This window comes from Microcaecilia unicolor, chromosome 5 (genome assembly GCF_901765095.1).
Source record: "Microcaecilia unicolor chromosome 5, aMicUni1.1, whole genome shotgun sequence".
Taxonomy (NCBI): Eukaryota; Metazoa; Chordata; class Amphibia; order Gymnophiona; family Siphonopidae; genus Microcaecilia; species Microcaecilia unicolor.
Genome location: NC_044035.1, coordinates 97453552 through 97480182, shown reverse-complemented (window position 1 = coordinate 97480182; position 26631 = coordinate 97453552). Strand labels below are relative to the sequence as shown.

At 42.8% G+C, this 26631-nt stretch overlaps 1 protein-coding gene across 1 annotated transcript in view; it reads right to left on the bottom strand.

The window, feature by feature from the left end:
• Positions 1 to 18271, bottom strand: part of ARID5B (AT-rich interaction domain 5B) — a 295401-nt gene extending 277130 nt beyond the window's left edge. The window contains exons 1-2 of the mRNA XM_030203113.1: positions 18251 to 18271; positions 17692 to 17946 (exon numbers count right to left, since the gene is read on the bottom strand). Coding sequence (XP_030058973.1) covers positions 17692 to 17946; positions 18251 to 18271 — 276 coding nt within the window. The remainder of the gene's footprint in view (positions 1 to 17691; positions 17947 to 18250) is intronic.
• Positions 18272 to 26631: the final 8360 nt, after the last annotated feature.

Sequence of the window (26631 nt, the reverse complement as noted above, 5' to 3'; positions counted from 1 at the left end):
GGGCACCTGGCACGCTCCCCAAACGTAAAAACATTCCAGACAAGTTATACCTAAAAATGAGGAATTTTTCCAGTCCATTTAATAGCGGTCTATGGACTTGTCCTTTAGGAATCTATCTAACCCCTTTTTAAACTCCGTCAAGCTAACCGCCCGTACCACGTTCTCCGGCAATGAATTCCAGAGTCTAATTACACGTTGGGTGAAGAAAAATTTTCTCCGATTCGTTTTAAATTTACCACACTGTGAAGCATCCAAGCCTTTCATTGACAGTCTAACAGGGTGGGTGGGTGTTAGACTGTCAATGAAAGGCTTGGATGCTTCACTTATATATACTGTCAGCTAGCACATTTGCTTATTTCCAATCTGACGAAGAAGGGCAACCTTCGAAAGCTAATCAAGAAATGTATTAAGTTATGTCCAATAAAAAAGGTATCATCTTATTTTATTTTCCATGTTTTATTTTGTTTGATTTCTATTGATTACCTTTAAGAGTGGACTAACACGGCTACCACACCTCTCTATTAAGGGCATAATTTACTGTAATATTGTTCCTATTCCCTTGAGTTTATATGTACACTATTTAGTTGCATACTTTAAAATATTCAATAAATAAAAACATTGCAACCTTACTACTTAACTGGCAAACGTAGGTTTGTAAAATGAAGCAGCTACACATGGAGGTGTTGGCGCTTAACACACTGAAGTTGTGAAACTGCCACTTCCCTGTGTGAGTGCCAACACTTCCTTGCTGTCATTTCCCCCCCCCCCCCCCCCCCCCCCAAAATGTATATTTGTGAAATGGCTGCTTCCAGTGGAAAACACACATTCACTCTTGGATCCTTTTCTAAAATACCACTGGAATCGAGTAAGCTCCAGACTGGACATCTCAATTCCAATCTCTCTGTTATATTTATATATTTGGATTTATTTACTGCCTTTTTGAAGGAATTCACTCAAGGTGGTGTACAGCAAAAATAAGTCAAAAGTAAGCAATAGATAATTACAGCAGTAAAAATACTCAAACAAATAGTATGCTACATTACAATGTCAACACAATATACAACAAAACATTTAAACAGACAGCGTCAGGTGTAAGCAAAGATGGAACATAGATAAGACAGGATAACAGAAGTAAGAAAATAGGGCACTGGTTTAATGAAAGTTGCTTGAACATTATCTTAGCCAGGGTGGAGTGGATAAACATGTCCTGCTATAGTATGTGCAGCTGGTGTCATTTACTTCTTCCGTTAAAGGCCTGGTTGGAGCACCAAGTTTAAAGCAGCTTCCACAAAATTTCCCTTTACCACTCCTTCAAATAAGCCAGGCGAGTCCAAGGCATATATAGGCTTCCTTACAACAAGCAGCCAAAAATTAAAGTGACACAGCACTGGGAAGTCCCTTCCCTGCAAGATGAAATACAGGCAGGCTAAAATAACACCCTCTGTGGAGTTTCCCCCTTAATTTTTCTCTATCCCCTGCAGAACAATGGATCTCCATGGACCCTCCAACACAAGTCTGAAATCTTCACCCCTCCCCCAATCTCCAAATGAACACCTGGGCCCACACAATTCCTGAAGTCCCTCACTCGTATTAAAAGATGTTCCCCAAATTGTCAAGAGCAAATAGGAGCTGTGAGACCATCCTCCTGGCAAACTCAAAATGACACCACTGACTCTCTGACCCACACATGCTTGGAGAACCCGTGGTAATGTCAATGTGTATGCAAATAGCACAGGTTAACATGCTTCGCACACAGGTGTTAAATGTGTGTTCATGTGGGCATTATTTAACACAGGTGTTAAAGTTAACACCCATTAGTATACAGGCCTTTAAAAATAAAAAATGCCATTCCCTTTTCTTCTGCTTCTATCTTATTGCAAAACAGTACAGTATATGCATCTTGATTAACTAATACCTGTAAATAATTTACTTGCATTTCATATAGAACAATTGAGTCAACTTTCACAACCTATTGAGCAAGAAGAGTGGATTTTCATATCAGATTCCACTTAATACTGGCTTCAAGATTCCCATCCTGTACAGATTGTTAGCTGAAACACACCTAAAGTGTCCATTACCCCCTTCCAATCCTTCCGCAGGACCTAAAGCACAGAAGATGTGTTGTTAGGTAAGATCTAAAATATTTTGAAAATGAAAACAAACTCTTGTTATCTACAACCTTGGCACCTCCAAGCAGAAACATGGATGCCTGCCAAAAGCTGAGGTCACTGGACTGCTGCCATGGAATACTGAGGCTCCTCTGACCTTCTGACAACATTTTAGCTACAAAATATTGAGCTGAGCTCAAGAAGACACTGAAAATAACATGTAAATCCACTGTTTCATGCGCTGTAAAGAGGACGCAAACAGAGAAAAGTGTGCCACAGCACACTGGACAGCCACCGTAAGGAAGCAAGATTGCCTCTGAAGAGACAGTGCAGGCCAAAATACTAAAAAAATATTTATAGTACTCTATAAAGTAAAGTCTTGCTTGCGATAATGGAATCCTCAGAACTGGCTGACAACAACCCACCGCCAGCATATTTCTGCAATTCCCTGTTGTTTCAATAAAACGGGTGGATTACAGTAGAATTATTATATATATTATATACCTCAACCAGGTTGCACATTATTAAAAACTACACAGCCTGCATATGCTTTACTCTCCCGAGCAATACAGTAATTATGGTTAAAGGACAAGTCGCATAAAAAGGGCCAATTTATCTTACACATGCTCAGGAATACTACTGTGTAACTAAGCAACTAAAAGACAAAATATGGTCTCATTAATTCACTCCTATGCTTATTTAAAAGACATAATTAGAACATTTTTATTTTGTAGGCTGAACAGTAGCTCAACATGCTTGAGGGTGTAGCATGTATGGTCTATTATTCTCAAAGACAAGAGTTTAATGTTTTGTGCCATTGATCGGGCTGGGAATCGCAACTGTGGTGAACAGTGAATGGTTTCTACCTTCTGTTTAGTCTGTATCGGAAAAGAAGCCACAAAAATGTTTGAGCAAAAAAAAGAGGGAAGTGTTTTAAGTAGCACTGAAGTCAAGCTGCTGGCTTATTAAATCAGCCCTACGTGCTTTCTCCCCGAGTGATGTCACGGTTCTTTGGTTTACTGTTGGAAAATAAAATAAGCTTATTACAAAAATGAGGAGCTAGCAGACGTGTTTATTTCCTAATATGCCTCTTATAACTATGATCACTCTGTACTTAACTTCAGAACACCAAGCAATTAATAGACAGTATGAGAATATGGACACACAAAATCCTAAACACACTACTTAGTTAAGCGTCACTTTGCAATATAAAAAGATCAAATTGTATTTAAGTAAACCCAAACTCATGACTGCCGTTCTTAGTCTTGGCAGAATGGCTAGAAGTCATAAGTTGTACTTTATAAGGAGGGGAGGGGGGAAGATAGCAGAAGATCAGCTAATTGTTAAGATTAAATTCACTGGTAATCATGGAAAGCAAGTGAAAAATTGTTTTGAAGGAGATTCTGTTACCAAACCCACAGAAATATTCAGTGCTTGCCAGTATGTGTCTCCCTGAGATCCCACAATTGACATGCAATCTTATCTCTAACTGAAAAACACTGACAAGATCGACTTTGCCTAATAATTCAGTGGACCAGTAGTGGAAAGCAGTACCCACTAAGGGGTGAATTCTATAAATCACACCTAAAAAAAATCATTGCTGAAAAAGCAGCTTAAGTGCTATTCTATAATCCATGGCTAAAGTTAGGTGTGGTTTACAGAATAGGGCTTAAGCGCAGGGGTCTCGCGTACATTTAGGCGCATTCATTTGCGACAACAAAAATGCGCACAATTTTTGGCAAGTTTCATAGAATTATTTATTTATTTGCCTTTGTATCCCACATTTTCCCACCCTTTGGTAGGCTCAATGTGACTTACATAATACAAGAGAGACGATTACAAAATTTCAGTCTTAAATGATCAGTAGCAGCGTAGAATGAGTTTACATAACGGGTAGGAAAAACAGGTGGCATTTGCGGGAGTGATGAATGCATCGTAGTTTTTCATTTTTTTATGATTGAGAGGTTATTAGGGGGTAAGAGGGTAATTCTATAATGATGCGCTTATTTATCGGCACCAAGAATACACCGATATATAGACCGTATTCTATAAAGAAAAGAATGCACCTGCTAATCATTTAAAAAAAAACTAGTTTAACAGGTAAAATACGCACCTATATCTTAAAGCACAATCACTTTCAGTAGCCATAGAACTGACAAATTTACACGCCTAAATTTTAAAATGCTATAATTTACATGTTTTAACAACCTGGGTGTAAGCATATGCCCTGTTCATGCTCCACCTTAATTCCACCTATGTGAATGACCATCTGCAAAGTACGTACCATCAAGCACTGGTGTGTACTAACAGAATACCGTGTACCTGGAAAATGGTCATTTATATATATGTGTGTCCATGTGCATGCATAAGTGACTAAAATAACTGCATTACGTGCATTCTTGTCACCTAAATCTATACAGCACTTCATACACAATAGGACAACTGTATAAGGGGCCCTTTTACTAAAGCGTGTAGGCGCCTATATGTGTCCAATGCGCGTCAATTTGGAACTACCACCTGGCTACCACAAGCCCTGGGCGGTAATTCCATTTTTTATGCGTGTGCGGAAATATATACTTTTTCATTTTCTTCCGCGCGACGCTAAGCGGGTGGTAATCAGCAGTGTACATGTGCTAACGATTAACGCCTGGTTAAAACGCAAGACCTTATCACTAAGTTAGTGGGTGGCGGTAAGGTCTCCGGCCTAAAATGGACGAGCGCCAGTTTTTATTTGGCCGCACGTCCATTTTCGGCCAAAATAAAATTAAAAAAGGCCTTTTTTTGCAGTCCCCCTGAAAAATGGGCCTGCGCATGTCCAATACATGCACTTACAACAGCGCAGGCCATTTTTCGGTGCACCTTAGTAAAAAGGACCCCTAAGTGCTCTGCACACGTGGAAAAACTTTATAAGGGGGCACCAAGATTCAGGGTCTAGGAAGGCAGGTGCCTGCTTTTCTCTAGAAAATATTAGTATAAGCCACCTTACACACTCCTACTTCGCAGACATGGGACATTTATATCGGCCATAGAGCTGGTGTAAATACACACACACACACACAAAGGAGCCCTTTTACTGAGTGGCGGTAGGGCTACTGCACATGTATCACGTGCCAAATCAACACTACAGCCCAGATAGCGTGACCACCTGGTGGTAATGTCGATGTTGGTGCACGGTTTCCAGCGGTAGAAAATATTTTTCTACTTTCTACCATGGAGAAAATTTCCAGCAGTAATCTGCAGAGCAGCCACATTGCCACACACTTGCCGAGTGGCCCTTACCACTAGGTCAATGGGCGGAGGAAGGGCTCAGGTAGTAAATAGGCATGCGCTACCTTTAATTTTAGTGAAGCTGTTGACTGCCCCTATATAAAAAAAAGCGGTTTGCCCCCGCAGATGCAGTAAAGAACAGCCCAGCCCATGCCAAAAACATGTGACCACACTACCGCAGGCCATTTTGTTTTACCACGACTTCGTAAAAGGACCACACACACTGCAAAGGATCATGCAGATGATTAGGTTTTAATTGTACAATCCACCCAAACTCCATCTATGTGAACGGGCACCTGCAAAGCACACACCATCACATCTAGATACATTTTTACAGACTCCTGTGCGGCTGGAAGATGGTAATACATGAACTGTGTCTACATATATGAGTAAATGACTAGAATTCCAGCATTTACGTGCATTCTTGCTACTTAAAATGGCTCCTTATAGAAAAGTGTGGCTGCAAATTCTTATGCTGCCCTGGGGTGAAGTGAGGGCAGACCGTGGGCATTCTACCCAACTATACAGACAGTTGGCAATATTCAGCAACAATCCAAACAGCAAAGCTGTTTAGACCAGTAAAAAGATCACTCCAAATTAAACCATTCAGCTATATGGATAGGAGCTAAATATCGCCACTATATGTATAGCATGGTCACACGTATATTCCGCACGGTCGATTACAGGCTAGATCCTATATATGTCACCCCAAAAATTGGCGCCGACGAAAGCGCTGTTCTATAAGCCGTGCTTAAAGTTAGGCACGGTTTATAGAAGAGCGCTTACATCTTGGAATCACACCTAACTTTAGGCGCAGTCATTTGCACCAACTGAAACATGGTCCAAATCTACGTGCCCGTTATTCTCTAGCAATGCGCGTTAGTTGTAGGAATGCCCCTCCCATTTCTGCGTCCCCTTTTTCTGCTCGCATGTAACTTTTAGGCATGGATCCTGCACCTAAATGCCAATTAAATCTAATTAGTGTCAATAATTGCTTGTTAAAAAATATTGGTGCTAATTGGCTCATTATTCAATTAAATTGAACACACAAATTGGGCCCAAATTTGCACGTGCAATGTTTGGCGACTTTTTACGGGGGGGGGGGGGAGGTTTACACTAATATATGTAAAAGATTTATGCCTGTGTTTTCAAAGGTGTGCTATAGGCACATTAGCGTTTTTAACACATCTTAAACGCTAATGCGTGTTAAATGCTAATGTGTCTATAGGAATGCATTGGTGTTAGCGTTTAACACATCTTAAAAACGCTAATGCGCGCCTTAGTAAACATACCCCTTAAACTATTGCAGCAGGCATTTAAAAAAAAAAAAAAAAGACAGATGCTGACTGCAGGGATTAAGTATTGACCTATAGGTTCTCCCTCCCTCCCTCCCCACCAAAGCCCTGTTCTTGCCGGCCATGAAACTTGAATTTGCTAACTGCACTTGCATTATTAATAGAACATCACAAAGTAATCAAGAAACACATTTACACAGGGTTTTATTACTCAAATGTTCTAAACCTAACTGCTGACGATGTTTTCAGTATTCAACATTATTTACATGAACCCTATTGTCAACAAAATAAAAAAAAAACACCTTTCCTTATCCGTTTTGAAAGGAGGTTAATGAGAGTTTTTAACAGCAGAAATATTTCACACTATGCATTCTGTTCACAAAATGTTCACAAAAAAAACTTGCTTGCCAATATAAATACAAAAATTAGGGCACTTGCCCGGTTAACAGCACGTTACCCGTGTAAGCGCCGCCAACTAAGATATTCAGAAGCACTAGCAGAACAGTGTCGCTGAATATCCTCGATACTAGTGTCAGGGCTGTTCCGAAATGTACCTGGATAGTGGCAATAGTCAGGATGATAGAAAGTTGTCTTATCGACAAAATTATCCAGACAGTAGAAGGACTATTTCCACTATGCAGCTAGTTTCCAGCACAGGGCACCTTATTTGAATATTCGGTGCCAGCAACTATTGAATCTTTGGATAATTTTATTTTCACCGCCATAGGCTGTGTTTAAAAAACTGCTGACCACCATGGCTCAATATAGACCTGATAACTATTTCAGTTCTATACGAACAGTTGAGTTTGTCATGGAAATCTGCATCTGAAGACTATATGGGTCACACTGGGCCTGAATTAAAGTGCGCTACTGGTTACCGCAAAAACAAAAAAAGAAAGATATAGCAGAATTAGAAAAGATACAGAGAAGGGTGACCAAAATGATTAAAGTAATGGAATGACTCTCACAAGAAGAAATGTCAAAGAGGTTAGGGCTCTTCAGCTTGGAGAAGACACGCTGAGGGGCATATGACAGATCTATAAAATACTAAGTGGAGTGGAATGGATAAGCACAAATCAATTGTTCATTCTTTCAAAAAGTACAAAGACTATACACAGCAAAGTTACACAGTAGCAGACAAACAAGAGAAAATATTTTTTCACTCAACATACAGTTAAGCTTTGGAACTCTTTGCCAGACAATGTGGTAAATGAAGTTAGCACAGCTGGGTTTAAAAAGAAAAAAAAAAGATTTGGACAAATTTCTGGAGGTAAAGTCCATAAACCATTAAGACAGACCCAGGAAAAGTCACTGGTTTTCCCTGGGTGTAGGTAGCAGGTAATCTTGCAATTTGGGGGAGGGGGATTCTGACAGGTAGGACTGGACACATTTCTGGAGGTAAAGTCCATAAACCATTAAGGCAGACCTAGGAAAAGTCACTGATTTTCCCTGGGGGTAGGTAGCAGGTAATCTTGCAAGTTTGGGGGATTCTTCCAGGTAGGTGTGACCTGCCCTGGCCACAGTTAGAATCAGGATACTGGGTTAGACAGACCTTTGGTCTGACCCAGTATGGAAATTCTTATGTCTTATGACCACTAATGCACAATAGCTGCATAAAAGGGACTTTGTAGTGTGCAAATGTGTATTAGATGTTTATTGGCACTATTAATGTTAGAAAGTAAAGGATATATACATATATCTGTGGCTCTCAACCCACTCCTTGGGACACACCTGGCCAGTCAGGTTTACGCATAAGACAGATATGCATAAAATTCTCATGCATACTCCTTGTGGATATCCTGAAAGCCCGTCTGGCTGGTTGTACCACAGAGACCCAGCTGAGAACCACTGAGCTATATATTCAATACTGTGCTAGAGGAGGGAGGTACCAAGGGGTTCAAAGAACATCTCACCAACTCTGCTGTACTCCATGGAAGGCTTTTGATAAGAATTTGGTATCTTAACACAATATATATTTCATGAACACGCATATATGTGCACCTCCATACAGATTAAATATTTATCATATAAACATATATTTGAGCAATCATTAATCAAGTCCAAGCCATATCCAAATAGCCACAAATATCAGTTCAGAATGGTGTGGAAGAAAAGAAAAGAAAGAAATTTACAGACAGCAAATTCTCAGATCCACGGCACTATCAAGCTAAATAGTGGAGGAAAGACCTCAAAAAGTCTGTGATACTTAATGATTACTCATCAAAAGTACTTAGGTCCCTGTTTACTTTTTTTTTTTTTTTTACCATGGACTTTGGATATACTTTTTCTAGGAAACCTATCTTTGCACTAAAATTTCAGCATCAGCAAAGTCTTGGAACAGTAAAATTTGTAGAGATTTGAAATGTCAATCTATAGGTATTACTTTTAGAATTCAGTCAAAATATCCCCCTTCCCCCAACAACACTTCCCATGATCCACCTGCAAGTGCACACATTATGGAAAACCACACTGAAACTGATGGACCGATGCAGAAAACTACCGCAGGTTTTACGAGCAGGTTAGTGGTCACACAATGCAGGAAGCAGTTGAGCGCAGGCGTTAACTCACGTGGAAGACATTAAAACGTATGGTAATTAGCGCATTAAAACATGCTGTGAATGCAGAGAAGAAAACAGTGGCTTTTGACACGTGCAAAAGATGAGAAATTAGAGCACAGAAGCATTAGTGGAGAAGATTTATGCCAGTTTTCTGCCAGTTTTGTCTTCTTTTGCAACCACAAACAAGTGTCTGCAACTTTAAGACTGAAGGGAGTCCGTATCCTAACAAAATTGAAAGTGTGAGCACACATCAGTGCCTATTCTGTGTATAAATATTAGGCCTCAAAAAAAATTTAATGTGCAAGACATTTTTGTGAGGCTAATATTGATGAGCAGAAGAACAGGCACCAATGTGTTCCCACAGATTCATTTGAACACGTACACCAAGGTTTTGTGATAAACGCAGCCTCTTGTGCATATATGTCCAGCCCAGGGCCACCGAGAGACACAGCCAGGCCCGGGGCAGGACCATTCCCCCATCTGGGCCGCCGCCGCCACACCACCCCCTCCCCAGAGTTGGGCAGACCCCCATACTCAGGCTGCCAACGCCACCCCTGCACCTTTCCGCAGTCTTTTGTGTCCTGCTCCTAAAGCAGGCAGGTGGGAAGAAGCATCTGCTCCCTTGAAACCTTGTGGCGCTGGGCCCCCCCCCCCCTCTTGGGCGCTGAGCCCATGGAATCTTGCTCCCCCCCCTCTCAGTGGCTTTTGTCCAGTCAGCTTCCCCTGATTAATGCACAAGTTCTGTGCATTTTAAACTTGCATATTGTTAGGTTCCTGCATGGCACAGAATTAAGTTCACAGTGGCTCTATCATGAGCCTCTCTGCATCGGACTCAACGTGCAGGATGTCAGATTCAGAAACAGAACAAAGCCTTGCGTGGGAAGAAGAGGACCTCGCCTGGCTGGGGTCCCCCGCCAGCAAAGGTAGGCAACGGCGGCAGCAGGGGAGGGTTGGCGGCGGGAGGGGGGGGGGGTCGAGAGGGTCGTCGGAAGGGGGGGGGTCAAAGTTGTTGGTGGTGGCGGCTTGGGGGGGCGGCAGCTTGGGGGGGGGGGCTAAAATGTGCCCCATCACCTCGGGCTCTGGACCCCCCTCCAGCCAAAGTCTGGCTATGCCCCTGGTCCATAGGTTAAGCCTATTCACGTTGGCAAACAGTTTGAAAACTGCACTCAAAGGGCTTGAAAGAAAGCCCATGATACATAATGAGTTTGAGTCAATAGGTAACATTTTCGTTACATAAATACATACTTGCAGTTTCTTTCCTTAAGGCCAAAAGTAACAACTATTTAAAGAATTGTGAAAATTCTCTTTGGGGGTCGATATTCAGCATGGTTAAAACAGGCAGGCAGAAGGTCCTGCCCACGTAAACCACACTGAGCGGATGATATTCAGCAGCAATTAACCAGACCGTGCCACTACGTTATCAGCTCTGACCAACGCGGCATTTGCTGGTTAGTGCCAGGGTGGTACAAAAACAGAGTCGGGGAGCAGGGCTGGCTCAAGGGACCATGGCGCCCTGAGCCAACCTTTGGAGTCCTCCCCTTCAGGCCATCCTCCCCCCCCCCCCCCCCGGCCTACTTTTAAAAGGCAGTTTCCCCTCCTGAATATTGACAGCGTTTTACCTAACAGTATCTGCATCAGACCCTGCGTCTTCCCTCTACCACATCTCTGTGGAAACAGCAAGTTACGTCAAAGGAGGGACCAGGATGCGGCAGAAGGAAGACACTGGAGCGCCGATGTGGGTAGAGTTAGGTGAAACACTGTCTGCGTTTGGGAACGAAAAACTGTCTTTAAAAGGTAGACAGGGGAAGGTGGCCTGAGACAAAAACAGGAATGGAGTTACCAGCTCTTATTTTTTCCCTGCACACGCAATGCCGCCAGGAAAGCTCTGGGCCAGATTAACCTATAGGGCCAGTGACATCACAAGTTCAGATGTTTGACCCCCTTTATCCCTAGTGCCCTGGACCAGAGCCTCACCTGGTCCATAGCAGTGGCATAACTACGTGGGGCCACGGGGGCCTAGGCCCCCATAGATTTGGCCCTGGACCCCCCTGCCGACGACCCTCTTGGACCTCCCCTCCCGTCGCCAACCCGCCATCGCTGTTGTCTACCTTTGCTGGCGGGGGACCCCAACCCCTGCCAGCCGAGGTCCTCTTCTTCCGGTGCAAGACTTCATTCTGTTTCTGTGAGTCTGATGTCCTGCACGTACAGAACATCAGACTCACAGAAACAGAATGAAGCCTTGCGCCGGAAGAAGAGGACCTCGGCTGGCAGGGGTTGGGGTCCCCCGCCAGCAAAGGTAGGTGACGGCGGGGGGTCGAGAGGGTTGTTGGCGGGGGGGGGGTCAAAGTTGTTGTTGGTGGTGGCGGCTGGCAATGGCGGGGGGGGGGGGGGTCGGCAGCACCGGGGGGGGGGGGGAGCTAAAATGTGCCCCCCTCACCTCGGGCTCTGGATCCCCCCTAACGCCGGTCTGGCTACGCCCCTGGTCCACAGGTTAAGCCGGCCCCGTCAGGGAGGTACCGGGAGTTAGGTGGGCACTGGCAGTATTCAATGCCAATGCCCGCATAGCTAACCAGGTAAATAGAACCCCACAAAAGGCAGTCCTAACTTTGCCCAATTACATATGCCACCATACCCACATAATTCTGGGTGCCGCTAATGACCCGGATACAGCACGGCACTGAATATCTGTGTCTAAATTATCCAGTGGCAATCAGTCTTTAAAGAAACACTGACTGATGCCAGCTGAAGATCGATCAGTTTCTTAACTACATCCTTATGTCACTAGGCACACCTGAATCCTCCACACATCAGTCATGAAACAAAACATGGGGTGAAAAGGCTGCATGCCTGCATCTTACATTCATCACTTCTGATTCACAAAATCTTTGGCACAGCTCCTACAGCTATTCAGCAACCCAAAGCCATGAATTCGATGGGCAGAGAAGTGCACCTAATTTGCATATGGCTAGATTCTATATATGGTGCCCCCCAGGCAGTGCCCCAGGGTCTAGAGGCTCTGAGGGACCCAGAGGCTCTCTCCCTCCTGCAAGCTACAGCCCCCATGGTCCCACCCTGAAAGGGCCCTGGTGATCTAGTGGCCCACTATTTCCTGCCTGCTGCCGCTACTCTGCCCAACACTGCTGCATTTTCAAAATGGCTGCCTAGACTTCCCTGCGGTAGTCTCACGAGACTGCCGAGACCTGTGAAGCTACTGCGTCTTTGTAAAGGAGGCCGAAGAGAACAAACGAGGATTAAAACTAGTCAACTGGCATTTCATCATAACTATGAAAAGGTAGATGATACCTGCTAGGCTTTAATATATACAGTGAAATGTTACTTATTCTAGGTCTCTCATATCTCAAGCAGTATCCGCCCGATATGCAGTGCTATTTAACCCGGCCAGGAGCGGCTTCTGGCCAGTTAAATAACCTAAAGTCGGCTAAGCTCTAATATTCAGCACAAGATAGCTGGCTATCTCGGCTGAATATTAACGCTTAACAGCTAGCCCGGTCACTGGCTATGTTGCGTGACGTGGCCAGTTAGAACCGGCTGACTGGCTAAGTTGCCCCTCCTCCCCAAAAAACCCCAGAAATTCAATGCTGGTCATTGGATATGGCCCGGCATTGAATTTCCAGGTTCCCCGCCAACCACAGGAGGCAACCAAGCTAACTCCCGCAGTCTAAATATTGGCCCCTATATTTCCTGGGGGGTGACATCTTTAAAGCATTGCACAAAACCAAAAACCTCTGACACACAAAGACTGCCCCCTTCAGACTCAGCCCTATTTGACTGGCTGGTTATCTAGCACTTAACTGGCTATTGGCGAATCGGTTATCTCTCATTGAATATTTGTGGTCAGCGCTTAGCGGCTAACTGGTTATTTCGCGTGATACAAACGGCTATTTGTGAATATTCAGTGCATCGCCAGTTAAGCTTGGTGGGCAAATCGGGCCACCCAAATAGCAGGTCTATTTTTCACCACTATAAACTTAACTGGCCAGCGCTGAATATTGGCTTGGCTGGCTAAGTTTAAACTGGCCAAAAATAAAACCAGATATTAAATGCCGGTCAACGGAAACAGCCTGGCATTGAATTATCCGGCCTCACTGCTGACCACGGGGGTTAGCTGGGCTGCCTCCCGCAATCTGAATATGGGGCCACCTATGAAACTAAAACTCAATGAGGCATTCATATATTACATAACTGGACACCTACTATAGTATTACTGCCCAGATGTCATTCTTTCTATTATAGTATTACATCTTTAGAGAGTTCTTTATTTAATATGTATATATATATATTTTTTTTTTTAATTTATTTATTATTGTTTTGCTCACACCTTTTTCGGTAGTAGCTCAAGGTGAGTTACATTCAGGTACACTGTATTCCTCTGTCCCTGGCACAATGGAGCCATGTTTCAACTAAACTGAAAAACAACTTTAGAAAGAACTCAACTATACTCTAATGAAACAGACAAAACTCAAGCTCTAACCCTCCAGAAACACACCACTTCATACAATAATTTTGAGTGGTGAGGTGTGGTAGCCATGTTAGTCCACTTATAAAAGGTCCAATCTTATTTTCTTTTCTGCGTTTTGATTTATTTCTATTTATCACCTAAAATACATTTTGAAATGCCCTTATGAGGGGCCTCTTCTTCATTTCAAAATACATGTTGGAGCAGAAGAATCCGTGTCTGTTAAGGAGAAGCGAAAGAAAAGTTCTGAGTATATCAAAACGCCAGATGTATGCAGGCTGGAGCAAAACAGGCAGCACTGTGTGGAGCTAGTCAAGACAAGTATATGGCTTTGGGTGAGGAACAATAGAATATATGTCAGCTCAGACTGACTGAAATCCTTTTTAAGCAGCGAAAGCAACATATTAGGATCTAGCACTGTACCCAGAGTCACATACCAGCATGGATACTACAAACCATCTGTCGACAGTTAAAAGCCCTGACTAGGGTGTTAAAAAACAGCTTATCGTTTGTAATTAAACTTTTACACAGCGAGTGCTTGTGCTGACTTTTGACATAATCACGCAAAAGTCTCTACCCAAAAGATTTACCAAATGTACAATCATACACTGTGAGACACGAGTTTGCAGTTCAACACCATATTTTCCCCCTTGAGAAACTGGCATATGGCCCAGGTGCTAGAAATATGTTTCTAGGCCGTTCACTCCAATGCTGGCTGCATGTGCCTTTCCAAAGTATTTAAAGCTGACACATAGGCCAGTGTGCCAGGTTGATGGCAGTGTGGCTCACTACCATGTGAAGGGCCTTGTTCTCAGTTCCAGGTGTTCTGCTCTCTCACACAGACTAGAATGGGAATACTGGGGGAGGGGGGGAAAGCAAGACTGTCATCATGCAATAAGTACATAAGTATTGCCACACTGGGACAGACCAAAGGTCCACCAAGCCCAGCATCGTGTTTCCAACAGTGGCCAATCCAGGTCACAAATACCTGGCAAGATCCTGAAAAAGTTCAATATATTTTATGCTGCTTACCCCAGAAATAAGGAGTGGATTTTCCCCCAAGTCAGTTTAATAATGGTCTATGGACTTTTCCTTTAGGAAGCCGTCCAGACCTTTTTAAAACCCCGCTAAGCTAACCTTCTTTACCACATTCTCTGGCAACGAACTCCAGAGTTTAATTACACTGGCCAGAATTAAGATCCAGGTGCATAAGCCACCCAGACAACTGTAAAGTTGGGAGAAGGGGGAAAGAAAATATCCGGATAATTACAAATGAGGGTTCATGGCCTCAGATCTCTGCAGGAGTAGGAGGAAACTGCCACAATAAATGCAAATTTTTTTGGATCGCTAGCGAAGCCACTCCGCAGAAATTTTGCATCTTAAACCACACCAGCAAACACCTTTGAGTAAAACATGCTAACACCAACAAAACATTTGTATCCTAAAATAAATCTTGGAAAGTCACTTAAAACCAAACGAACTATATCGCTTTGCTGAATCCAAAGCATCCTGACCAAATGTGGAAAAAGTATCTTTTAAGTAATGGATTGCACCTGAGCAAACTATTCTGATTTATTCCTTCAAATGTGCACAGAGAAATAGGCCTATAAGACTCAAATCAATAATAAGAAATCGTTTTGACTGCATATAAACAAGTTAATGGAGTAAGTGAAAACAAAGCACGCTTCTTAATGGGAGTGTTATGTTGCCCTCTCTAGGCCCTGGCTCTAAACGCTAGTTTCTGTAGGCTCCCTGCCAAAGAAGTATCACTGTCTGCTGTTGCTGTTTCTGCCGCTGCCATTCTGCTAATGAATGAGTAACTCGGGCCAGAGGGGAAATTACATCACCGGGGTGTAAAACAGGACGGCGTTAGGGAGAAAAAAAAAAAACTTTCTACCTGCCTTAATTCATTTAGCAGCAGGACGATCGTATACGCTCGCGTTCTGTATTTGCATAAGTCTGAGGTGTGCCCGTCTCCAATTAGACTTGCCTTGTGCGATTCACGGTCCTCCGTCTAAGTCTATCATGAAGGTAATTACAGCATTGTGTTTCCGCACCAAGAACAAATATTATTAAGAATGCATGCACAAAGGGCCATTAAAAACACATTACTACTCTTCGGCTTTATTTCATTCAAAATTGGGGGTACTGTATTTCTGGACTAATAAGCCCCCTCCCCCTCCCCCCCAGAAGTAAATACAAACTACAGCACAGGTATATTATGTTTTGGGGGTTGTTTGTTTTAACCGATTAAAATGGTGTTTATCCTATTCTTTAGGTTTGGCCTTTAAACCAAAGTCAACATGAACTGTATTACAAATAGCCAGGTCACTACTAAACAGCCCCAAGAATGTCAATTTATTAATAAATAAAAGGTGACACTGCCTCATAACGGCTAAAATATGATTCATTTCCTGTGCGATGCAGGAGCCGACCTGTGAGAGCTGTATTCTTTTGTTAGTATTTTAATCCTTCCCCGTTTCCAGATGACAGACCATGTTGAAGTAATAAATTTGAAAGGCAAATAATAAGTCCTAGCGAGGGGGGAGGGGAGAAGAGAGACAGCTGCACAGGAAAGTTAGACAGGGGGAGGGCACCGAACCAGAGGTCAACCTGCCAATGTTCTCCACCAGCCTCTAGAAGATGCAAACTGCCAAGATTGCTGACCAAAAAAAATCAACACACAAACTTTAGAGAGACATGCTTGGCAGCCTCAAGCTATTAACACAAAAGAAATAAATAAAGCAAAGCTGCATTCGCGAAAAGTAATCCGAGCCTGCACTTACTGAATATATCTACAGTATTGAGGTATAAGGAAACGTGGGATGGCTATAATTTCATGGGAGGAGGATCAAGAGTTCTTTCCATCCAGCACTTTAGCCAGTGGGAATGGTGCGAACGGGCCAAGAGCACTGAAACCGTGAGATCGTAGTGTGCTTTGTCTAATAATCTATTAGTACAGACATATAGTACAGTTCAGAGACTATAAAAATAGTTCAGCGCTAACGTCTCCAAGTCAGCTGACCCGGGCCACTCACATAGCTGCGGTCACACATGAAATAACAGAGCTGCGAGAGTGCACTGAAAATCAAGAGCCCCCCCCCCCCCCGAAAAAAAAAGGATTTGCGCATCTGTCCCAAATTACCAGGATTGGCCAAAAATGTCTCCTCGCTAGCCATTCGAGCACATATTAGACCCCCCCCCCGATAAATAATGGTCTTAATGTACAAAAATAAAGTCTATTCATAAAATAGTCCAGGGAGGCAACTGTAACCTTCTACCATTATTAGAAGTAAGGCGGGCATGCCACCTTTTAAACGTCTTTCTGGAGGCGGTCCACTTTCCATAATGATTTAAAAGCAACAGATCACAAGTGCATTTGTGAGGGGGGAGAAAAAAAAAACGAGGATCTGTTGTTACCGCATAACGTGTTTGTGCTGGTAAAATGCCTACATTAAATACGCCCAAGCAGATCTGCAAGTTATTTGAATGTATTATTCCAGTACCTGTCATTTATCACTTTATTCAACACGTCTTTGCCAGCTCAATAGCTTTTGATCTCGCTCAGCCTCCTTTTCGTAATTTCCGCCCTCTTAAACATATCAAATACTGAACAATATCGAGATCTACAAAAATAACCCACCAGGGCTGAAATGAATGCAATCAGCAGAAACAAGAACATGTGACGTTGATACAGCAGGAGGAAAAATACATAATTTGTTTTAAGCACCAGGCTGCCCAAAACCTTCACACTGAAGCTAAAACAAGTTATTTGAGCTTCCCTAGCTCAGCATTTCTCTCCCCTTTCTGTCAGACAGACACAACCAGCAGTAAAAAAAAAAAAAAAAAAAAAAACTCTTTAAAACATAGACACTTATTTTTTTTGTCGCGTTGTCCCTTTAAAACACTTCCTTAAAACAGATCGGCACAAAGAGAGGCTTCTATCCTTGCAGCAAACAGTATAAGCCAAATAAAACGTTTACCACCTTTCCATGGTCGCTATTTCTGCCCAGGGGAGTATCTTCTGGAAGAAAATAAAGTTTGGAGCTGGATAAAAGTTGCTTGTTAGTCCTCTCTTCCCACAACAGCTGGAGCTCCGCTATGCAAATCGGATCCTCTGGTTTACATCTGACAAAGAAAAAATCGCCAAGGGACAAAATTCTTGGTCTGCCTTCAAGGTGGAACTGAAAAGCCTTGTAGAACATGTAAGGTCCGTGTAACCCACACGGCGAGCCGACCCACTGCAGAAAAAAAAAGAAAAGACAAGCAGAGTTAGCCCCCCCTTTCTTTCTCCCGGAGCAGGTAAAAATGAATCACCCCCCCCCCCCAAAAAAAAAAAAACCGCTTATGTGCACACGTCCTGTAGAAATGATTTGTGAAGGAATTTTTAAGTACCCCCCTCCCCACCCCCCAGCACCTGAAAAAAAATTTTGACTTTTTTGGGGGGGAGCTGCATGGAATTAAAGTTTGGACCAAAGTTTGGTGAATGGGTGTGTGAGCCGGGGGGCCCCGGGGGGCGCCGATAAAGGGAGTAGATAATAATACCTTGAGTGAGTTGGGCTCCATCTCGACGTTCTGAATTGATTGAACTCAACATTCTCTCCAAACTTGTTGGCTTGAATGGATTGCATCAGGTCCTGGCAGAGCAAAGCAGCACATCGCCCCGGCAGCGCAGAACCCGCAATATGAAAGCCACCCCTCGCCTTCCCCCGGTCTCCAAAATGAGCGCACAAGCGACCTAATATTTCTTTGCTTGCCCGATTTCCCCTCGGTGCCGAAACCGGAGCGGGATCGGAGGGCGAAGCGGCGCACAAATTCGCCAGGCGGCCAGAGGCTGGCGACCAACCGCCCCGGAGCCCGAACCGATTAAGGCGATCTCAAGTCAGAAAGCTTTTCAAAAATCTCCGAGGTCATGTGCGGGCGGCGGCTTTCCTTCGAGCCCGGTAGCACCGAGCAGCGCCGCGGGGGGCTGATTGCTTTTATTTTTCCTGTGCGCCAATATTGGCGCGTGTTATTATCGCTCTGGCAGGACCTGCGTGTATATGTATAATAAAAAGAACATTTCCTGCAGAGATTCAGGGGCGCTCTTCTTTCTAATTCTCTATCGCAGATTGCTTTTATTAGACATGTAGATTTGGTTGATAGTTAAATTACAATTCTTCACTGCCATATTGTTCGTCTAGTCAACTGCACGTTTGCTTGCCCGTTTAAGGGGGGGCAAGAGAAAAGTAGGTTATCGATTATATAAACATATAAATATTAATGCATTCGTTCGCTCTAAAAAAAAATAGACTCAGCAGAAAAAAAAAAAGGCGAGTGAGCTGACATCACAGGATTTGCAAACAATATTGAGCGGGCAGCTCCTGCGCTTAGAGAATGGAACAATAAAGGAGGCACTGAGAAATCAATACGTGATAGCGCTAGATCTGCTCGGAATATGGATTCGGGCTGCCGGTTCTGCCTGTCCTTTCTTTAATTTTCGAGCATATACAGTCGTACGTGTTTACAATGCTGATCGGCGCCCAGGGTGCTCTAAAATTATAATATGGTTTATATAACGAAGTGCTATGGTAATACTGCCTTTCTAGAAAGGAAGTGGGGAGGGGGGGGGGGGGGAGAAGCTGGCTCGGTAATAGTTTCCAACTGAAAATCCATTTAGAAAGCACTTAAATAAAGGTAGAAATTAAGCTGTTGAAAACCGGGGGCATGAACCGTGAGACAATAAAGGCTTTAAATGTGTATATTTATTGTTCTGGAGTCCTGAAGCATTGCACGGTTTGCATGATGCAAGGTTATTATGCAAACATTGGGAAACTTAAGAAGGACGGGGCGAGGGAAAGCGATGAAATAGCAAAACATCTTGTTGAGTGTTGCAAGCCCGGCTCCTTCCAGTCCGGTGGCATTTGCCCAGTTTGGGTGGAAATGGTGCACTTTGCTTGAATTGCACGGTGCTGGCACGGTTCCGAGCAGAAGAGAGCTAGCTCGAGGAGCGGGAGTAAACGTATAATATGCGAAGAAAAATAAGCGCTGTACAGTATGACAGTTGAAATCTGATCTGTGATAAAATTACAGGATGTTGAAATTACTAGTAAGCTATTTTTAACGCTTTCGCAACGTTTCACCTCTAGTCGCAACGTTTACTTGAAGCAGGATTACTTTAAATGAAAAAAAAATATTCACATGACTAAAGTTAATAGAACTGTGAGAGAGAGAGAGAGCAAATAGCTGGCACGCAGTGACTAAAAGGGTTCACAGTGTTTCTTTTTAATAAATCTTCAATAATGCATTCATCTGTGCGGCAATTGCAGCCACTTGACATTTTAAGAACCATATTTCGGTGGCAACTGACAAAAAAAAAAAAGCAAGATCTATCTTGTTTCTTCCCACATGAAGAGATAATCAAAGGGAAATGGCAGCGCATCAAATTACTGTATGCAATAAAGCTCAAACAATAGAAGTGATTCCCACGGCGGCATTGGACTGTTTAATAATTTAAGGTAAATAATATTAAAAAAAAAAAAACTTTGCGAGATATTGGAGACAGCGTGAACTTGTTTGTCTGCTGGAAATTACGGTGGGAGCATCTCTACCCTTTCATTATCTTTGGCAGGGTCTAATCTGATACTTACATTTTTTATATGTGGGGTTATTTCAAGGCTGTATACAGCACATTTACTGGGCTTATACACAAACTGATGTTTACTGGCACTTTGGAAATACTGTATAAGGCTGAAGACCTATTGTTCTTATCATCGAGGTTCAAGGAGTTTTGCTGGAGCTTTGAGTATTTTGGCGAGATCATATTTTTTGATTGACTCTGAGTCAGTTTCCTGTTCTAACGCTGCAACGTCTTATGCAGGAAACCACCGAAGAAAGCCGGAGGCATCCTCTTCCTAAGTAATACACAATATGCATCTCTTCGGTTTTATTCACAGCATTTTGCATAGACCCTGTTTTGTTTGAAGCCCTGATCTTAAGCCTACCGTTACGGGAAACCCTGTAGCGGTGGCAGGGTATATTAAAGTTCCTGTATAATGTTTACACATTATTTCTTATCAAACCTTGCAAAACCTATCATGCTTATGGCATGCTTTTAAGGCGCTTTCTGAATCTCTCGCCTTTCAACTGAGTAAATACAGCAGCGTAGGCCCTAAAATCGATGTACATTAAACAACCTAATCTTTATTATTAAAAAAAAAAAGACTCTAAAAAAATCAAACCTCTGTTTTGGATCAGGAAGCTATTTTCTAAATTGCGCTCCAAAAATGGTTTAAGAACTGCTTTACCATGCAATGTACTGCTTCCTGCGCACCTGTAAATTAACTGCTCAGCAAATATATATCCACACAAAGAAGTTTCAATTAAGATAAGTAGATTGTATTGAAACAGTTCTTTGAAGTAATGTAGTTAATAGCCTGTTTGATTTCTGCTTGTGAGAGAGTAATAACGTGTATTCAAGGCTCCATCAATCACTGAGCAGATGTAAGACATCAGACACTGACACCCAGGGGAAAAACAGCGAGCTCCTGCAGTGCAGGGTCTCTACTAATGGGAAGTAAATACTCATAAACAGATTGCAGGTTCTACCTAGACAATCCTTTCAGGCTAGTTAGAAGCAGGGAAACCATCGTTCGATTCCTCTGTAAAAGGCAGTGGTGGTGGAGGGTCTTTTATTTACATAGAAGGAAGCAGATTAGCACTGCAGATTTTAATCTTTGTGCCCATCCGTGCAACTGTTTCCTGGGAACCTGCATTTACACGCCTCTATTACAAGCAGCTCGAATTTGTATATGTGACTTGAAAACCGGTTTCCTTAACAAAGGAGCATTTCTATTCAGTGTCTGCATGAATCATCCCTTAAAAGAACATACGCATGATGTTGGCTTGAAAAACCAGCAGGAAAATAATTAAAAAGCTTGGGCTACAAACATGTCAGTAAGATCATAAAGCTCTCTTGGCCAAGAAAATAAAAGTTGGGAAAACTGGGTATTCATTTAAAGAATGCGAGCGGTTCTCTCCCCCCCACCACTGCCCCCTCACAAAAAGAACTGAAGCATTTTTGACCTTGACTTCAATAATACTTCATGTTTCAGTACTTTAGTCAGCACTTTATCTGCTAATTGCTGCACACTACCGCATGTGGCTTGAATCTGCAATTGCAGCTTTCTTTTACTGGTGAGTGAATAGCTAGATAAAGACAGAGAATTCAAGCTGTTTCTGCAACACCCCTCCCCCCCCCCTTTTTTTTGGAGCTGCTTATTTTCTCGACGTCAAGGGATCTGAACAGAGAAAGCAAATTGTCCAGTAATCTCCATCAACATGTCAAACACGTCAGTGCATGTTCATGAAATAAATATAGCGGTCCTGTGCACTGGCAGCCAGGCCCTTTAGCAGACTTAATGGAATAATACCAATCCCGGTTCCTGTAATAGATTACTGTGCGCTTAGCGATGAAATCGGACTTTTATATATTAATACGTAGACGTGCATATTTGCATTCGATTTAGGAGGGGAAAAGACACGCCAAACTTATGTTGGAGAAAGTGTAGATTTCCGTAGGCTGTTACATTGATATTGGTCAGCAGTGATTACATAACTGGTCCTCTGTTAAATTACTGGCAATTAGCTGCTGTCGTTTACTTTGTTAAATGTAAATAGAACATAAGAAAAGATAATGGGGAGGATGTGCAACAGGTCTGTTAATCAAGTGTAATAGAAATAAGATGGGTTACTGCAGGTCACAGCCTTTGCTGCGACCTCTAGTGTTCAAAACGAGTATAGCACTTTTTTGTTTTCTCAAGATCTTTCCATAGTATATTTTGAAAGGCCTCTAGTGAAATTCTAGTGATGGCAGGGCAGCTGTGTTTGCTATGGACATAACTAAGATGGTATAAAAATATTTCTCTCATACTCTAAAGATCCCTGTAATCTGGCAACTTTTCTATCTATATTTGGGAAGGAGATTATTTATTTATCTCCCCATAAAGTCTTGTTTGGGTCTATCACTTGCATAATCATTTTTCTGTTTCTGGTGTGGAGTATTCTCCTTCTGGTCCTCTGTTCCCTTAGTCACTACAAATACATTCTGTAAACCAGAAGGAAGGGTCTGGCTTGTACTGAATGAAATCAGAATATGGCACTGGTAGTCTGATGAATCCTCAAAACATGTTCTAAAGGATTTTTTTTTTTTGTTACAGTTCTGAAAGCCAAAAGGATGAAAGAATCTGCTGAATTAGGAAGTCAGGAACAAATGTAACCACATGATCCCTGAAATTCTATAAACGGCGCTTAAAATTGCAAGCGCAAATTTAGGCTTGCACCTAATTTGCATGAGCAATTAAATTAAAGAGCCAATTAGCGCCAATAATTGGATGCTAATAATTAACTTTCACATAGATCTGGACAACATTAATTATAATTGTGTGAGGATTATCATATACCCATACTTCATGAACGTTCCCAGGCACAAATCCTCTTCTTTGCAACTGATACATAATTTGTTATCTATATTTTTGAAGAATCTTCAGAATTAATGCAACAAGACTGCTTAACAAACAGTTTTCAGGCAGTCAATTGCAGATCATCATTGATCCTGTGAGGTGTATTTTTTTATGTGTTCATCATTTTTTAGTGATCTATTCTCAAAAGGAAAACGTTTTTTTCAAATACTCTTTGTTTTTCAACAAGCACTCGTTTCTTAGCTTCAACAATGCAATGCAAGATAAATTCAATCACTTAACTGTCAGCAGTGAAATAGGAGTCAAGAACCTCATTTATCAGCACTGATTGGCATTAATTGAAATTTGCACGCGCATTTTTACTCACACAGTTCTGAAAAGGGGGTGCAGCCATGGAAGGGTCAGGGGTGGATAAGGGGCATTAAAGTTGCACATGTAAATCAGTGTGCACAGCCAGTTTACGTGCACGACTTAACTGATTAGAGAGCCATACAGCGCCAATAATTGGTTGTTAACAACTGATTATTGGTATTAATTGGGAGTTACGCACACGTATGCTATAAGGCTGTGCGCGGAACTCTGATAGTATGTAATTTCAAAGGGGCCTAGACCGAGGCGTTTCGGGGGGTGTTCCATGGGCATTCCCAGAATTTATATGCATCGTTACAGAATAAACTGGAAGGCACCAGCATTTACATCTGCTTTCAGCAGGCATAATCGCCAACACCTAAAGTTAGGCATCGTTTATGCACTTAGCGCTATTCTATAAAGGACGCGGATCCTTTATAGATTAGCGCTCAGCACTTACATTTTTCAGCACTGATTTTTTTTTGGCACCATTTATAGAATCTAGTCCTAAGCGTATTTTATAAGCAGGGCCTAACGTTCAGCATCGTTTATAGAATAGCGCTTAACTCGTTATTTTTTTCGGTGCTATTTATAGAATTTGGTCCTATGAGGGTAATTTTATAGCAGGTGGCCAAGGCTGTGAAGGCACATAAGAACATATGTGTGTTTTATAATGGCAGCCTAAATGCCCATGCAAATAAACAAAAACATAAACATTTTATAACCAAAAGCTCCAAGATGGACGATATAAATTTGTCTGTTTTTGTGCCAGTAGGACTTGGTGCATTTCATAGAAAGCTGCAAACGTGGCAGTCTCACCCTATTCTCTGCTAATGGAGTAGCGTGGTGATTAGAGTACCGGGCTTGACATCCAGGACTGTCTGGTTCAAATCCCACTGCTGCTCCTTGTGAGCTTGGGTGAATCACTTTACCCTCTGTTACCTCGGGTGCAAAATTAGATTGTGAGCTCTCCAGGTACAGGGAGGTACCTAGTGTACTTGAATGTAATTCACCTTAGGGCTGGTGCTCAAAACTAATGCCAGTGCTAAAAGGGGGTTAGTGCTGGGTTTGTACATACATACATTATTGTGCACCAAATGCTCTAATGGTTTCAACATAGACTACATTTAAATATGGTCGTTAGTTACCCTGCAGCTATACCTAAAAAAAGTTTCTCACTGGAAACTTTCCACCAGGTCCAGGGCAGCATTAGAAGGGTTGGTTGAGAAAAGAAGTGTCTAGTGGTGCCCCTTCTCTCCTTTCAGCTTGACTACCCTGCCCCAGATGAGCTTCTCCTAAAGCATGGTGGTCTACTGCCTCCTCCTCCATAGAGTTGGCCCTGGTCCCCCCTAAACCTTAAAGAATGCCCTGGTGGTCCCCAAGCCCCCTCCTAATCATAAATAGTCTGGTGGTTCAGTGCCCCCCCCCCAGCCAGGCTAGGTCCAGCCTGGACCCCCCCCAAGTCACAAGTTAGTTGGCCTGGTGGGCTATTGAAGACCCCCCTCCATACCTCTTGTTGGAAGCAGCAGAAATGCTCACTCACTCCTGCTTCTCTGGGTCACCATCTTCAAAATGGCAGCACCCCACCCCAAGCAGTGCATCCTGGGATGCACCAGGCGGGGCCTAACTAGCATATAAAGGAGAAACCCCCTTATATGGTAGCCTAGGCCCCACCCGGTGCATCCCAGGAGACACTGTGCAGGGCAGGGCATCACTATTTTGAAGATGACAGAGGCAGGAGCAAGTGGGCATCGCTCCTGCCTCTTTTATATATGGAGTTAGGGAAGGGGGGCCTTGGGTTGGGGTCACAGTGTGGAGGCACTAGACTACCAGGAAGTATTATTTTTAAGGGACTGCAGGGGGAGGGGAGGGAGACCACTACTAGGGGTTTCTGTGTGTAGGTGGATGGGTGGGAGAGAGGGGGGCCTGGGGAATATTTTTTATTTAATATCAGGAAGGTCAGCCATGTGGTGTTTTTTTTATTATGTCAACTTTCTTGTCAGTGCCTGAGCCAATCATGGCTCAGGCACTGACAGGAAAGTTGACTTTTAGCACTAGGTTGCAGATTACTGCAATGATTTTAACGTGGCAGTAATTTGCATGCTCATTAGTTTAAGCATGCTGCAGTTATTGTTTTTGCGCTAAGTTCATGGTACAGTGGGGATAACTGTACCACAAACCTTTGAGCATCGGTTCCCCTGAATGCTAGTACTGAATAAGGTGTGAGCAAAATCCAAATAAATAAATCTTGGGAATATCTACATGTGTATCACATAAGAACAGGTGCTGTATCCTGTGCTCCTGCTTATATACACTGGAGAAATTTTGTAAGTCTTCAGATACCTTATTTAGCTACTGCCTTGAAGAGTGAGGGGCCTTTTTACTAAGCCGCGCAAGCGTTTACACGTGCCCAACGTGCACCAAAATGGAGTTACTGCCCAGCTACCGCTTGACTCTTGCTGTAATTTCATTTTTTGCGCTTGTCCGATACGTGCGTAGGAAAAATAATTGTTATTTTTGGACGCGCCCCAAGTGGCATTTGATTCGTGTGGGTCATTACTGCCCAGTTACCGCATGAATCAATGGCTGGCAGTAAGGTCGCAGATCCAAATTGGATGCGCAGCAATTTTGATTTTGTCGCACGTCCATTTTCGGCAAAAATTTTAAAAAGGCCTTTTTTACAGGCGTGCTGAAAAATGGATCGGCAGGGGCCCAAAACCCGTGCCTACACTACTGCAAGCCATTTTTCAGCGCACCTTAGTAAAAGGACCCCTGAGTTACACTACTCTTTTTTTATGTACATATCAGAGTACTTGCAGTTTTTGGGGGGGGAGGAGGGGAGTTAAGGACAAAAATTCAATACAACGAAATACTATTGTAGTTTCACAATTACAAGACCTGTTACTGTTTCAACCAGGTGTTTCTTTACCCTTTAGGAAATTGGTGTTTTCTTCTATGATTTTGAAACTGATTTTTTTTTCAAACCATTTTCATTATTTTTTCCTGTGAGAAAGTCCTTTAAAATCAACAAAGAAAAGACCATAGATGGTTTATACAAAGCATTGAAAGGGGCTGAGCTCTGTGATAAAATTAAAGTCACCAAACATACCTGGGAGTTAT